Genomic DNA, 17,216 nt, shown 5'->3' with positions numbered 1-17,216 from the left:
GTGGGCAGGTGGCATTTATGAACAAAATGGGAGAGTGAGGTGCAGATACGACTTTGTTTGGTTACCACTCCATGTTTGCCTTGAATAGGGTCAGATCAGTTGGCTGCCTGTGATTGGCTGAGGCTCAGCTGCTGTATTGACTGTCACAAAAGTAGACTCTTAAGTTAGGCCTTCAGTTAGTAGTTATAGTTAATGTTGTGTAGAGACTCCTACACATGGATGGAGAGGCATCCTAAGGCCAAATTTAGTTTAATAGAGTTAATAAGAAGTAAAAGAGAAAGCCATTGTAGAATTTTAAGCATGAATTGATAACACATTACATTTTTTGAGAAATCCTTCTTACTCCCAAGTATGAGGATTGACATAAGGAGACCAGAAAGGCTATTTCAGCAAATAAGATGATAATGGTGTAGATCAGCAGGGTAGCAGTTGGTAAAGTGGTTGACTAAGAGAGCTGTTTAACAAACAGGACCAATTTCTAAGGTAATGAATGAACAATAACAGTTTTGTTTGAAGTTGTTATTTATTGTCAACATTCACTGAGCATTTTTATATGCCAGCCACCATGATAATGCATCTCATTTAATCCTCAACAGCTCTATAGATATTAATATTCCTGTGTCATTTTACAGACAAGAAACAGACTTACAGAGGTTAAATGAGTTGTCCAGAATTAGAGAATGAATGCTTTGTATTTCCAGTTTATGACTTCAGCAATTAGGTAGTATTTCTCCAAGACAGGAAATTCTGGTTCTGGAGCATGTACTATAGGAGGAAATAATTATTTCACTTCAGGATATGTTAAGCTCAGGATTATGAGAAATCCAGTGGGGGTTCAATAGATGATTGACTCACTGAGTTCTAATACCCTTCCTCACTTTTGCTAGACAGGAGCCTTTGTGCTAAATGAAGCAAACACACACACACACACACACACACACACACACACACACACACAATCAGACTTAATGTAGTGACTTATAGTTCCATTACATGTGTTGACTGAGATCGGATTTCTGACGTGAGCATAAGACTTGTCAGAATTCAAATTTATTTCCATTTACTCAGAAACCACTAATAGTATTAATTAAGACAGAACCCTTAACTTAAAACTGTGTAATTAGTTCTGTGTTTCAGGAATGTAAATAGAACCGTACGTCATGAAATGGGTTAAGTTCCTCCCATTAACTCCCAGCCCCCTGTTCTTTCTTCATTTTCTCTTCTAATTGTAGGTATGGCAAATCTTACCTGTGTTTATAATGGGGATCACAGGCAATCTATAATTAATGGTAGAAGGGAAATACTTTGTAGTATTGCCTCTGATTCAAAAATCTTAATTTTTCTGTTTCTGATTAAAGGCACTGCAGATTTGAAGCCTTGTAAACTCTCTTTTATTTGGAAATTGCTACTTGCAAGTGTATGAAAACTGTAAAGTTTGCAAAATGTTTTACATGGTGTTCCAAATATCATCTGTCAGTGTATGAACATGTGCTAGCTACAGCAATATGTTAAATAAGGCAAAAATGGAATTTCCTTTGCATCACTTTCCAGACTCTACACAGGCTGTAAGATGAGATCTAGTTGAATGACATGAAGAGGGTAGAGGAAGAATTGGGATAAAATTAATCCATTTACAGCTATTCTGGTTAACTGCTACCAGAGCTGTCTTCCAGAAAAATCTCTCATCGTTGTCAACAGACGTATATAACAAATACAGAGTACTTTAGGTTGGCTACAAAGTAGGAGCTAACAACCCTTTGTCCTCCATTTATTAACATGTTAATATGTTCTGGCATTAGACTAAAGATTTTATATTTTGTCATTTGATGCTTAGTTATTATCACTCTTCATATATGAAGACAAACGAGGGTGCAATCACTTGCTCTTTTAGGAGCTGGTAGTAGTAGATCCAGGACTGAATGCTGGATCCGCTGCACTCTAAGGTCTGTAAATTTTTTACACTTTGTATTTTTCCTTTTCCGGGAACAAACCCAAGTCCTTTCACACTTGCGTGTGTTGGGCCACTGGGCAACACTTTACCCAATTTTACAAAAATTAAAGACAGAGAGGTTCCCTATCCCTTTTGGTTTACTATTATGAAAGTGTACACTTAAAAATAACAGTTTATTTCAAAACATGATGGCAGCAGTTTTTGAAGCAGCTTTTACTCACGAACATTAAGTGATGGGGCCAGATTCACATACATAATACAAATGTATCTGAAACGTAAACCTAGTATTTTCTGCTTTAGAATAATAAATAATGGAGGAAACTATTTTATGTGATTTATATACGGAGGCGTGACCATTAGGCGAAGTATTTTTAAAACACATTCATTTCTTATGCTTCTGCTCAACCTCATAGATGAAACAGATTGAAAATGATCTGTGTATGATTAGAGTATGAATGGATTTTCATTTTCTAGTAATTTATTGTTTTCTCCTCCCTTGTGTCCAGCCCAGGTGTAAAAAAAAATCTAGTTTTCTAATGACATCTATATGGCATCTGGCTTGGATAGGGGATTTTAAATCAGCAGCAAATAAATTTAGAACAAACAAAAATGTTGCGTGTTCTTTAGTATTTAATGTAGGTGGAAATGATTTTTAAATAACATGATATATGTATCTAACATTCAGGAGTACTCTGAATTGTGACTTTTTAAAATGGGGCACATAATGTGTGGACATTCATATTCTCAACAGTTCCAGTGGGCTGCAGAGTATAGCTAAGCCCAACTCCCTGTACATTCTCTGTACAAGTATCATCTACATTTGGACCAAGTCTATGAGGATCTTGCCTCTGCCCACACCAACTTCTTTTCTCACTTCCTTGTCTTTGAATTTGGCTTGGTGTCACCTCTGTTTTGTCTGCCTTCCACTGCTGCTATACTCTTTGCAATCTTACAACTCCGTAGAGAAACTGGTGGGAAAGACTATTTTCATTCAAAGTACTATAGTAATTATTGGGATAGTGATGGGAATTCTTTACACAGCGCTGTTTTCTGAAGGGCATGATATTATTACTAGTTAAAGAATTTTCCAGGTTTACTGGGAAAAAAAATTAAATCCATCTCTGTATCCTCATTTAAAGAATTCAAGAAAGCTCAGTAATAGTATAATAATTTACTGCTGACTTAAGATGGTATCTTTTTTAGGTGATTTTCAAAAGGGATTTTGCTCTCGTAAGACACAGAGAATACTTTCTGGATAATGTCAGAACAACTTGTGATATTGTATGATTTTGTGAGTCCTATAAAGGCTCCTTAAATATAGAGAGATGGTACTACCTGCACATGTTCTTAATGAGATTAAATTTTAATGGGAATAATTTCCATTTTTCACTCCTACCTAAAGCCTGTTTTCTTCTTTAGCAATTCCTTGCAAGCTTTTTGTCTGCTGTTTGGTTATTGCTGCCATCTAATGTCTCAAAATAAAACTGCAGTGGGTATCTTTTTCAAGATTCTCATTTTTCTGCAATTTATGAAGATAACTGAGAGTATAGGGAAGCTCAGACTTTCCCTCCGAAGGTCTGATCATTGACAACTGAAATAAATTAATAATAATGGAGTAGCAAGAGAAACAGCAAACACATTTATTGACAAGTGTATGTGCATGAGAGCCACACAAAATATAAAATTCAAATAAAGAACCAATGGTTGAAGCTTGAGTACCCTTTTTATTGAGGAGGGAGACATGGATAATCTAGGCCATTTTAGAGGGGTAGGGTAAGAGGTTTTTAGGGGAAGTAACTAAACCCAGAGAGTGACCTAGGAAAGAGTTTCTCTAGGATGTACGTATGATATTTGTTAGTCTCCTCTGTGATACGAGTTTAATCTTCCTTGGTTAATGAAATTTCAGTAAGAAGATTGAAGGCAGTTGGGTTCTTTAGTGAATCTGGTCTTCAAGTAGATAAGGTAACCTCAGATAAAAGCCTTGTCCAGAATCTGCTGATCTCCAAATGCCTTTAAAATTACCAGCATTTCAAGACACCCTATTTTGGAGTATTGTTTTTCTGAGTACCAGTAAGGGCAACAGTTGTTTATGTTTCTATACTATTAAGTAATAACATTCTGAAGTAATTACTTCTTAGGGAAAGATGGTACACTAGTAAAAGGTGCAACCAAAAAAGCAAGAAGGTATTTGGAAGTCCTGATGCCCACTATAGGATAAACGACCACTGTGATTCTTGAGTGTATTTCTCTTCATACAATAGAGTAGATGCCCTGAAAGGCCAATTCTAACCTTAACATTGTGTTTATACTTATAAAAGCTACTATTGCTTGCTTTGGACTGAAGCTCTCAGTGTTTGTTCGCTTGCTTTATGGAGTTGTGTTTATACATTTTTATTGTCTATTCAAGTCAGCATTGATAGCTTCTTTTGCTCAATTAGCAGAGACCATCAGAAGACTCCAGTTAATGCCACCTGTCTAGAAGAACACTTTCCTGCTTAATTATCCTTGAGCTTCCTAGCTCCACTGTGCTACTTGCAAAGTTCTCAGATTTAAAACAAAAGCAAAAAGACACACCATCTGTGAATTTTAAGATTTATAATTATTTATTTTTCTTTAGCGGTTTGGAATATAGAATGAATACTTCCATAGTTAGGAAGAAACTTTTGGAAAGTTTTCTAGATATGAACTAGTTAAGGGAGATGGAATTTGCTGTAGATGATGTTTTAAAAAAATCATAACAAATGTTCCAATCTAGCTAAATCTTTCCTGAAGATTCTGTTAGGTTGAACTGACCTTATATATAATACATAGACTATATTCCTCATAGTTATACTTTAAATAATGATTCATTCTTTATAATTCTGTAATGGTGAAAGCAAACATTAATGGACATAAAACCTTACTGTTAGCTAGTTTTGATTTGATTATTAGCAGAGATTTGATTGTTAGGACCCCTGGTGGAAGAAGAACTTACTGAACAAAATAAAATGAATTTGGACTTCTGTTATTGTGTTTAGATTCTACTCCTATCAAGATGGACATGAATTCTAATTAAGCACGGTTTGCTTTCCCATCATGTTTTGCTTTCATATTTTCAAACAGATGTTAGTGATCTTTTATAAGCCATCCTGACTGAATTTTGCAAGTTAAATTTAAAGACTCAAGGCCCCCAATGACCAGCCTTAACTATAAAACCATTGTTGAGTTCCTTTGACCTGCTAATCTTGCTAGTCTATTGAAAAAGTTACTATTACTCCTGTAAGGTTTATCTGGCACAATTCCTCTTAATCTTTAGCAGACTGGTCATTATTTTTATTATCTTTTTGCAATTGAAGCCTTTCTTTTTTCTAATACTTCAGTTTTATTAAACCTTATTATTAGATTTTTATTTATTATTCAGTTATTAATGATATTTTCTTGAATTGAATTCTGGATGAAGGCATCTGATAACTATAATGTGGTAGTTAAGAACCAAATTTCCTGTATTCTCAGTTTCCTTTATGACTTTGGGCAGTTATTTAACTGCTATATGCTTCAGTTTCTAATGTACAAAACAGATAATAATAGAGACTCTTTAAGAGATTTTTTTTTGTGGTAATCAAATGTAGATAGGTACATTCAGAGATTTTAAAAAATTTATGTTCCTAGCCAGGACACTGGTAGCTCATGCCTATAATCATGAGTACTAATAAGGCTGGGATTTGAGGCTGTCCCTTCAAAGCTAGCAAGGGCAGAAAGTTCATGAGACTAAAAACCAGAAGTGGAGCTGTGGCTCAAATGGTGGAGTGACAGCTTTGAGCTAAAAAGCTAAAGGATAGTGCCCAGACTACTCTGAGTTCAAACCCCAGTAATAGAACCAAAAAAAAAAAAAAAAAAGTTACTTGGGATTTGCTTCTCTAGGGCTAGAGAAAAACCACAGAATATCTGAGTACTAAAAAAACTTAGGCCTAACTATATATAAATCTATTCATATTGTGTCAATTAGCCTTACATATTGCCCCAACTTTGCATTAGGTAATTATTAAATAAGGAATCAAGGAAAACTTAAGATATAACCTTAGCCTTTGGATGAGTTATCAAAGGCATTTGGTCTGACCTTGCTCTCTTGATTGCCCAGATTTCTCAGATAAAGCCAGACTCTTCAGGAATGGGTCTTAAATGTGATGAAATAACAATTTCATTCTTTTAATTAACTGCCTTTTTCTTTCCATTAGATTATAAGTTCCACAGTGTGGAAGCTGTCTTTTTCCTTTTGCTTTTTCTAGTGCCTGGCAGCAAATGTCTTGCCCCCAAAATGTACAATAAATATGTATTATGTAACCATATAGCCTGTCAATTAGGGATGAACAAAGATGCATATTGTGTGTGACTTATTCTAGGTCACACATTTTTCTGGAATAGCTGTAACTAGAACTCAAGTTTCTAGTTTCTTACACTGTGAAGATCTAAGATGTAAAAAAAAATTTGCTGTATTATAGAAGGTGAATACACATCACCCCAAGGAGCTGTGGGAAGTGAGAGTTAAGTAGAAGTCTTCTTGACAGGGATTAGATGATAAGTAGAGACAAAGTCTCAGTCAGAAGAGATGTTTGAACTATGCTTTTAAAGATGGACAGAAAAGTGGGGGAAAGGTTATAGCAGACATTTAAAAATACATACATTGAATCACATGTACCTTTTAGTCTATATAGCTTAATTTCATTATTTCAATAAAGTTTTTAAATATGTAAGTCATCTAATGATCTCATCTCATTTCAGTGAATAATGTGGGAATGTCATATGAGTATCCTGAGTACTTTTTGGATGTTCCTGACTTGGACAATGTGAGTTTTTCTTTGCTTATTTTCTGAACACAAAGAATACATGCAAACATTAATGAAAACTATGTGGTGTAGTGATATATACAGAGAGGCCTTGGAGTTCAGCTGCCTGAGGTTCATGCACTTGCTCTTCTCCTTATTACTTGAATTAGTCTAGAATGGGCCTAGACATATTTGCCTCAGTTTCCTCACTGAAAGAACAAATAACTTCATAGGAGTGCTAGAAAGATTGATTGAGAAATATTTATAGTTTCATATGTTGCCAAGATCAATAATAGCTCTAGTGAGATTTTTTTTTGTTTTTTTGTTTTTTGTTTTTTCCTGGTCTTGGGGCTTGAACTCAGGGCTTGGGCACTGTCCCTGAGCTTCTTTGTATACAAGGCCTCGTGCTCCACCACTTGAGCCACTTCTGGCTTTTTCTAAGTAGTTATTGGAGATAAGAATCTCACGGACTTTACTGCCTAGGCTGGCTCTGAACCCCAATCCTCAAATCTCAACCTCCTGAGTAGCTAGGCTTGTAAATGTAAACCACAGGTGCTTGGCTCTAGTTTTATTTATTTTTATTTTTTATTTTTTGTTAGTCATGGGGCATGAACTCAGGGTTTGAGCACTTTCCCTGAACTTTTGTGTTTAAGGCTAGTGCTCTACTACTTTGAGCCACAACTCTACTTCATGTTTTCTGGTAGTTAATTTGAAATAAAAATCTCATGGACTTTCCTGCCTGTGCTGGCTTTGAACTGAAGTCCTCAGATCTCAGCATCTTGCATAATAGCTAAGATTGCAGGCATGAGCCACCATTATCCAACATCTAGTTTTATTTTTTATTGTATCAGAACAGCTCTATTTAACTATTGGGAGTTTCAACATCAGTTTAAAAGTTATAAATATATTAATCTATAGTAACATGGTTGATTCAAATAAATCAGCTCTGCCAGAATGAAAGCTGCATTCATAATCCTTAGATTAGGAAAGTATATCACTGAAGGACTATGTAAAAATTTTAAAACAATTGAAAATCTTAGATTTAACCATTTCTACTGTCTATATTAGCAGAGAGGAAATTGCAAAAGCATTTTATTTATTTTAAATTTAATGTGTCTTTCACTTCCAAATTTTACTTGCATACTAGCTGAATAGATGTTTTTGTTAGAAAAATACTATAGCACTAGAGTAAAGTAAAATCTATCGCTGTATTCCAACATTCCAACTTGTTTTTCATGGTCTCTGTAATACCCTAGAGAAACTTCCAGTGCATCGGATCACATAAGTGTGTGTGTGTGTGTGTGTGTGTGTGTGTGTGTGTGTGTGTGTGTGTGTGTGTGTGTGTGTCATTTCCATCATTGTATCTATACAAAACTATCATTTTGTTTTGCAGACTATCAAGAAACTGATAAATACAAATATTCTTTCTGTTTGTAAGGTAAGTAGCTCATTTTATAAGTCTCATCCTTTTTTGGTCTTATTTACAAACATTGATATATAGTCAGTTGGTTCACTTTGAGTCAACTCTTGTTTAGAGTAAGCATATATTTCAGTCTTCTGTGTGAAGCATTGTGGTTGGTACTGGGACAGTGAAAACTAACTTAGGCTGTAGATTGATTAACTTAATCTAATCCCCCTGTTCATCACTGATAAATTGTTTTCATTTTGTCTCCCCTGTAATCCATTTAAACTAATAACTTAAATGTTGTGACAAGGCATGGCACTTTTATGGGGAGTAGAAGACTATAATGAGAGTGATTTTTTTTCTATTAGCCACATATAATAATCAGCCTAGTGCTCATTACTGTGTGTGTTATATCCATGACACATATCATAGAAAGACAATACAAGTATCTGCTATCACATATAAATAGCAAAACTGGTTTTACTTGTTTTTCTAAACAATAACTATGAAAAGTTACCACTCTTTTATATACACCAGAATTGTGTGTGTGTGTGTACCAGAATATTGAAAAATAATACAATATTACCCGAGGTTATAATTTTTATGGACTGGGGCAGATACTTTAAAATTGAATACTTCACAAAAAGCCAGATACATTTTTAGTAACCCATATATTAGTTCTTTATAAAGAAATAAAAAAGCATTCAAAACTATTAAACTTGGTCAAATAAATATAAATAAGAATTATTTATAATTTTTACTTTATGACATAATCTGTGATTTTACATGGTTAATATTAACTTCAGAACCTAGTATTAGTATACTCTACCCTACATGCTATATGTATTTTAGGTGTATTCATTTTCTTAATATGAATATTTGTTACAGAACCTCATGAATTATGTAGAAAAATGTTAAGTAATTTTGTAAAACAAATAATCACTCTCACTGTATCTTCTTTACTATTATTACAGGGACTTTTTACGCATAAGATTAGTAAGGTAAATGAGTAGCAAGTGAAACCATGAAAAGCTTTGGAACAAGACTTGCATGCATAAAACTAAGGCTTTTGAATGTGGTTAATAGGAATTACATGTGTGTAGTTTTAAAGGCATTTTCCTTAGCATATTTGCATAACTGTAATCATCCTTCAATAATCTGTGTGAAGTTCAATGTAATTAAATAACTACCATTTGCTCTCTGTGTTGGACCTTGGTAAATTACTTAACCTCTGTGCTTCAGGGTTTTTTTAATCGCAGTTTCAAGATGATGATAATTCTCTTTATCTCAAAGAACTGATCATTAAAGTAATGTGTATCAGCCTCTTAGAACCAATATTCAGATCACATGAAGGTCCCCCAAAATATCAGTGTTCTTGTTATTGCTAAACGCAAAGCTGTTTGAAGATTTTTTTGTAAATGTATCCAATTGTGATATATATATATATATATATATATATATATATATATATATATATATATATATATATATATATATCCAATATATCCAAGTGCTTACATTTTATTTCACTAGGTACATTTTGTCTCCAATTGATTTTGTAAGGTTTTTATTCCAGATCTACCAGTAGTTTCTTTTATAACGTATGTTTGTCTAAACTTACATGTTAGCATAATTTTAAAAATGCTGGACTCCTCTCTCTCCCAGAACATTTATTTTGACTGGCCATCTACAGAATACTAATGGTAAAAGGTCTAGGTCTTGCCCTTAATCTGGGAGAACTAGTTGATTTGCTGTGCTCCAGAGCCAGACTGTGTCCTTCACTCAGCATCTGAGCACACATCAGTATGTGCTGCCAGTGATCACATCACATCCATGCTTCAAGACCAGCCGATGCTGACGGCTGCCCTGAATTAAACAGCACAATCCAACAGCACTATAATGTAGCTTGCTCTTCAAAAAATTAGGATGAAATGAAAATGCCATACTTTTCCTTGATAAATTATACAATGCTTCTCCCTCCTCTTCATTCCTTTTCTCTTTCACATTACATCTTATTCCCATAAGATGGCTTCATGAAGACAAATGCTAATTTCTTAAATATCTGTGAGCCATATTGATGGCAAGTGTCATCAACAGAAAAACTGGGATTTTTGTATGAATTTCTCATTTAAAATACTTCTTCATTAAGCCAAATAATCATCCCTTAATTTCTTAATATAAATCCCAATTTTCATCTACTTTTGTGATAATGCACTTTGGCTTTTTTTTTTTTTTTTTTTTTTTTTTTTGTTCCAGTCCTGAAGTTTGAACTCACAGACTGGGTACTGTCTGTGAGCTTCTTTTGCTCAAGGCTAGTACTCTACCACTTGAGCCACAGCTCTGCTTCTGGCTTTTTTTTTCTTTTTTCTTATTTTGGTTATATATTGGAGGTAAGAGTTGCACAAACTTTCCTGTTCAGGCTGGCTTCAAAGCATGATCCTCAAATCTCAGACTTCTAAGTATCTAGGCTTACAGGCATGAGCCACCGGTTCCTGGGTTGTGATATACACTTTTAATGAAAGCAACACAAAAATCTTGGTTTATGGAATCACTAAATATCTGGAAGAAAGTTTGGATTTTTCCATACTATAGATAGGATAGTGTGTTATTTCACCACTGTAACACAGTTGACTAGCGACCATTCATACATGAACGGTTTCACTGGAGCATTGGAAACAAGTGATGTACAATGGTGAACTAGTTTAGAACAGGATTCTGAGATACTCAAGAAGACCATGAGCCATAGAAAGCCTGAACATAAAAATGAGATTTGACCTGATGAATGTTTTAGAGAGTTCTAATGGCAGAGTACCATGCCATTGTGTATTTTGTGGCAAATGTGTTTATCTTATTTCTACTGAGAAGCAGGTTTTCACCTTAGGGGAGTTTTATATGTGACAACCATAGGTTTAGGACTCTCTCATGATGTTACCATTTGCTCTATAGGATTCTTAATCTATTGTTCTTTAGTTGAGTGTAGTATATTGCCAGCACCAGAACCACATTTTCAGTAGCAATGGCTTTCGGGAGCCCAGGGGTAACTTAAAACCAGATGAAAACTTGTCTGGCTACAGAATCTTAGAAGGTTTTATAGTTGCTAGACATCAGGGTAACTAGGATGTAAGTATCTCTAGCCTCAAGCCACAATAAATGTATTAAAAAGATTCTATGAGAAAGAGAACAGCCTCTTCTCACTGTCAGGTTGGTCTAAGATTTATCTTCTCACCAAACTGACTAAGGAGAATACCAAAAAAGATTGTAGAATATCAGCTTACCCTAATTTGACTCTTGTGCCCCTAATTTGGGGATGTGTGCCGGGTAGGGCCTCAGTCTCTTGTTATAAGCCCTCTGCTATACCATGAACTGAACATTCCTTCAGGTCCACATGATTCCATAGGGAGGGACTAGGTCACGTGATGATAAAAACCACTTAAGTACCACATTCCAATAGGAATATTAAAAGTAAAATATCTTGAAGTCAAAGGAAAAGAAGGCCGCCACTAAAGTGATGGTGATGTGGTCCCAGGGAAAATTGAAGAAGAAATACCAGAGTATTTTTTAGACCCCACTGATGCTTAATTGTAAACAGTCTCCCAGGCCATTTGGCTCTTTGATTCCATCCATTTGTTTCCTTTTTTAATCTTATCCAATAATTTAGGTTTATTTCTTTCTTCGCTCTTACTGGCTTATTAACTAGGCCTTACCAGGGATGCTAGAAACCTTGTTGCCTGCTCACCCACTTTTGCTCTCAAATCCCCTAAGGATAAATTCAGTCTTATCCTTGTTCCCCATAGAGCAGTTTAGTAATGTGGAAGTTCTATGTAGGTAACCGATATGGCAGTAAGATCAGTTTCAAATTGAAAGAGAAGTCCTACCAACTGGGGCTTTTTTGCTTTATATATTCTGTGGCCAAAATCTTAGTTAAATCATAATTCCCATTAAGAACATCCTTCACTCCAGAAAAGAGTTTAGAGGTAATTAAACCTCTATTGAACCATACACACTTCTAAAATAGTACCTGTTTTATACCTGAGGGATTTTCAACCTAGAATACTGAAAGAGTTTGCAAATGAAACTGTTGAATGTTATTGATTACTCTTGGGAAAATCCTGGAAAATTGAAGAAGTACCACAATTCCAGATGCACGCAAACAGAGGGCTATTTCAAACAGGTTGCACACTACTTTCTTATCAATCCAAAGATAAAAATAGACCTAGTTTGTTTCTGATTTGGGGTTGCTTCACATCTGTCAAATTTGGGGTTGCCTTCCTCCTCCCTGCTACATTTTTCTTTGATTTCTTCAATCATACTTTTAGGACTCATCACACCTTTCAGTGATGAGCATTGTTTCAAACAGTATTATTACCTGAACTGCCAGCAGCAGAGAGGGAAAACCATTTCTTCCCTCACTTCTCACCCCTGTGTCCCCTACTGGGTTTGTTCAGTAAGTGTAGAGCTAGGGAGCGGCCGTTCCAACAGTTAAACCTCTCAGAAAACTTCTAGCCTATGGTTCTAATAAACAGGGGGGATGTTCAGACTTTCCACATTACCTTTCTTAGAGCGGAGAAGGAAATGGGTGGGAGTATAGTTCTAAATAAACTTTATGAGCAACCTCCACTGATAGTGAAATACCACTGAGTCTCGAATACGGAAGAATAGTTTCAAGCAGAGGATATTAATTTAGTACTTCCTAAAATAAGGGCTTGAAATCATATCTTCTTAGGATTGAAGGTGGGTGCCAAAAATAACATGAGCCAAAAATGGGTTCCCTTTCTCTTTCCTGGCCAAGGATGAGAAACCAGTGGTTTTGTAGATAAGATATGGCTTTCTCAATGTATTTTGGTTGGCTTTGTTTTCAAAATTAGGAAATTGCGAGTGGGTTAGAGGGATTAGGGAAAAATGTTGAAAGGGATTACATTGATCAAGACACATTGTTCATAAACAGCTTTGTTGAATGGCACCTCCTTTGTACAACTACTTAACGATAACTTTTAAAAAGTGAGGAAATCATACACGTAGATTTTTTAGATTCTCTCAAGAAAAATCTGAAAATCAAGTAACATGGATTTCAACTCTTACACGGCCACAGTGACAGGATTTGAGTGTGCTAGGCTTTTAGGCCTGTCCTCACTTGATCCTTTCAGTCCTTGCTGGTCCCTGCTGTATGCCATACTTCACTCTTGCGCAGTACCTACGTGGCCATTCTAGGCATCCGAGTGTGAGTTCATCTTCTAGGTGACTCCTAGTACTTGTTTATTCAAACAGAACAGCTGCTTAATGGAGTTAAGGGGTTAGAATAGCTTTGACTCAATCAATCCTGTCTCAGTTCATTTGGGCTTCTGTAACAAAAATACTTTAGATAGGGTGACTTATAAAGAACCAGAATATATTTCTTATAATTCTGGAGGCTGCAAAGTCCAAGGCCCTGGTGCCAGCAGATTCAATGTCTGATGAGGGCCCTATTCCTCTTTGATGGAGCCTTTCTGGTATGTTCTCTCATGATTTAAAAAAAAAAAAAAAAAAAAGGTAAACTTGATTCCTCAAGCCCTCTTACATCATGAAGGGGAGATAATATAATTATTAATCTCGAAAATTATTAATACTATCATATTAATAAGAATTAGGAGTCCACATGTGAATGCAGGGGGGGTGGGGAAGGTATGGGTATTCAGGTCATTTTCCATTCCTCTGAAATTAAAATAGGACCGTAGATACACCATACCTTTTCAGATGAGTACAACATGGGCTGAACTGCCTGTGGCCCACACGCTTTCAAAAGGCTATTTTTTTCTTCTCTGCCATAGTGTATTTATTTTATGTCACTTACACAGAAGTGTGTAATGCTGTTCCCTGCCTGAGGTGTAGATGATACATGTTTGAATGAATAGAGCTAGATAAAAAGTACTGAAGCATTTGTGTGCTTTCCCCCACATAGATTTGCCTCTGGCTGGTAACACAGTACCAGTAGGGGGAGCCCTGCATTAATGTGGATACCCCTGACAGCAGTTTGTTCTCAGTGTTCTAATTATATTTAATTTAGGAATTTTGCTAAGAATGCATCCTGGCACCTTACTCCCAGGATTTAAGTTAACAACATTAGGAAACTAGGACAGTAGAGGATAAGGATGACCTTCACCACCAATTTTCCACTGAGGGCTTTACTAGATGAAGACATTCCAAAGTTAATATCTGGAGTCCCTTAAACTGTTTTGAAATCAGCTTTCATTCTCCTAAAAATGTTTTAAATTATTGCATACGTTTTAGCCCTTTAGGGCTCATAGGAATGAGCTGCTTCAGGCATAACTACAACATGGCAGGCTTATCAAACTGCATGGCACCCATTCCCTCCATATTCTTCTTTCAAAATGGAGTTGTTGTAAATGGGTTCTAATGTTCTTTACAGATCAATATGCAGCTACTGGATAGGACAGATGCCTTGTATATGGGAGGAGATGTAAAAATCTCCTTGAGAACATTAGGAATAATTTTCTCCTCCCAAGGACTTCACTGTTGAGAAGTCAGCTCATTTCAGAAGAATTTAAATAGAGGAAGCCGTCATATATGTCAGTATACTAAACTTGGAAAAACACATGATGATATGTTCAGTTTTAGAAAAAAGTTTGTTTAAACTTTATAGCTTTAGATTCATTACTATGAACATGCAGCCCTCTGTTCTAGGAAGTTCTTTTTCTACATTACTTAAATATAGATCAAAGAAGAATTCATTTCAAAAGGAACAATTGTGTTTAACGGCATGGGGTGGAATTTCCGGTTAAGTAATATGGAAAAATGGCAGTGAATTACTCTTAACTTCCATAAGTACTTAAACATTAATAAAAAGAAAAATTAAACAATACTTGGAGATCTCAAAGCACTCCAAAACTTTATCTAATTATGCTTCCCACCCCCTGGGCAGTAAATATTCTGTTAGCCAGACAGGTGAGATTCTAAGAATTTCTAATTAAGTTGTGTTCTCACTTCTACAGAGCCTAAATTACACAGTTTGCTGAAGAAAATGTGTGCTGTATCATTGTAGTTTGACTTCCAGTGGAGTTTCCATTTAATTTCTCCAAAACAGGCATTGTAAATGTTGCTATTAATTCCTTTCACAATTATAATATGATTTTTTAATTGTTAATTATTTCAGTTGAAAACTTATTTTAGGTTTTTGAATGTGAGGAATCATTTCCTTCTAAATTATGTAAGTTCATTTTTAACTTGCTGCAATTCAGATCCATTTGATTTATGCTGGTAGAGGTGGACCTTAGTGTTGTTCTAATTTTATGTGTGAATGCCCTGGATTCTTAGGGCTTTCCTAGGTTCTGTGGCAAGGTGTTACCCTTTATTCCCTGTTTACATATAATGGTGAAATAGGTTTTATTAATTTATTAAAGAATCTTACATTACAGTTAACTTCATATTTATGTCTTTGTTTATAAGCATTATGGAATAATGTTTTCCTTATTCTTTCCAAAAAGAAAATAAAACACTGTGGTAACAGTTACATGATTACAAAAATCATTTGTATTGTATCCATTTTTATATTGCAAGCTATACTGATTACTGAGCTACAAAAATAAAAATCTTGAAAGAAAAAATATTTGGGTATTTTTTTAAGAAAAAGAAGGTTGTGGGTTTTCTCATAAAAGTAATGCAGATTGGTTGCCAAGAAGATGAGAAAGATACATGAACACTAAAAAAAATAAATCATATGTAATCCAAACCACAGATGGCTTTATTTTAATATATTTTCAAGGATTTTCTAGGTCAGCCAGTACATTTTTGTTATGTATGTCAACTAACTGATCTAGTAATACTGGTTTTGATTTTTGTATGAACTACATGAGCTTCTTGAATTTTTTCCCAGACAGAATATACATAGCTATTCCAGAATATTCATAGCTGTACCACTAAATATGTCACTCTTGAAATTCACTATATGGTGTCCCCCAAGGGAATTCTAAATGCCATAAACATATTCATTAATTGTTGTATATTTGCATAATTTAAGGTCAGCATGTATGTAAAATTAAACTATGTCAAAGTGTGATATATGTCGACTTATCCATTCCGTGTCTTTTGTGTGGGGGGGGGGGGGTAAAGATTAATGGCCCAGATTGTCACTAAAATTATTTGTATATAAATAGGAAACACAGTGGGTTCTCCTGGCTTATGTTTGTAATCCTAGGCGATCAGGAGGCTGAAATCTGAGGTATCTCAGTTCCAAGCAAGCCTAATCAGGAAACTCCATGAGGTTTTTATCTCCAATTAACCACACGCACATCAGAGGTGGTTGAGCTAGCCTTGAGTTTAAAAAAAAAGCTAAGGACAATGCCTAACCATTGAGTTCAAGCCCTAGTACCAGCACAGAGAGAAGAGGGGAGAGGGAAGGGAGAGAGGGAAAGAGGTTTTCAAAAAGCAAAACAAAAGAAAAAAAACTTTGTTTTTCCTGCAAAGATTTAAACTCTTGTACAATTACTATCATGGCAACTTTTACCTACTTGGGGAAAACCGAATTAAAATTTTTTGTGATACACTTTTGGAAACCATTTCACTGTGGAAGAAAACAAGTATACAAGTCATATTTACTTCTACTTGTTTAGTATTCTCATAACTACTGAACTTACAATTTAGGATAATACTATTTTAGAACTATATAAAGAGAAACAAAAAATTACTGATACAGTAATTATCACCTGCATATGCCCAAAAATTAGCATATTGCATTAACTCCAGAAACAGCTTGTGAGCTGTGAAATGGAGTTCAGATGTGTAGTGAGATTTCACAGCAATGCTTCGTGTATTGGTATAAAGAACTAGATCAAGATACTAGTCTATGCACACAAAACAAAATGAGAATATTAACAACTTAGCTAAAATAGCCAAAGAATAAGTTACTGATGAGAATTTAGTGTGAACATGAAAAAATCTCTCTTATGTGTTTGGATGTTGGGAATGATTTGTACACACATACTCAAAGAAGCTTTGAAATTGAATTTATGGCTTACAATCTGCTTAGAAGAAAAGATAATTTCAGCATAGATGAAAGCATTAATCA

The 17,216-nt window shown here is 35.1% G+C and overlaps 1 protein-coding gene across 1 annotated transcript in view; it reads left to right on the top strand.

The window, feature by feature from the left end:
- Hsd17b12 (hydroxysteroid 17-beta dehydrogenase 12) overlaps positions 1–17,216 on the top strand; it is a 122,569-nt gene that overhangs the window by 82,380 nt on the left and 22,973 nt on the right. The window contains exons 5-6 of the mRNA XM_042671103.1: positions 6,710–6,774; positions 8,147–8,191. Of these exons, the coding sequence (XP_042527037.1) occupies positions 6,710–6,774; positions 8,147–8,191 (110 nt within the window). The remainder of the gene's footprint in view (positions 1–6,709; positions 6,775–8,146; positions 8,192–17,216) is intronic.

Source organism: Dipodomys spectabilis, unplaced genomic scaffold, assembly GCF_019054845.1.
Source record: "Dipodomys spectabilis isolate Male_0828 unplaced genomic scaffold, ASM1905484v1 ptg000599l, whole genome shotgun sequence".
Taxonomy (NCBI): domain Eukaryota; kingdom Metazoa; phylum Chordata; class Mammalia; order Rodentia; family Heteromyidae; genus Dipodomys; species Dipodomys spectabilis.
This window is presented reverse-complemented; position numbering and strand designations above follow the sequence as displayed.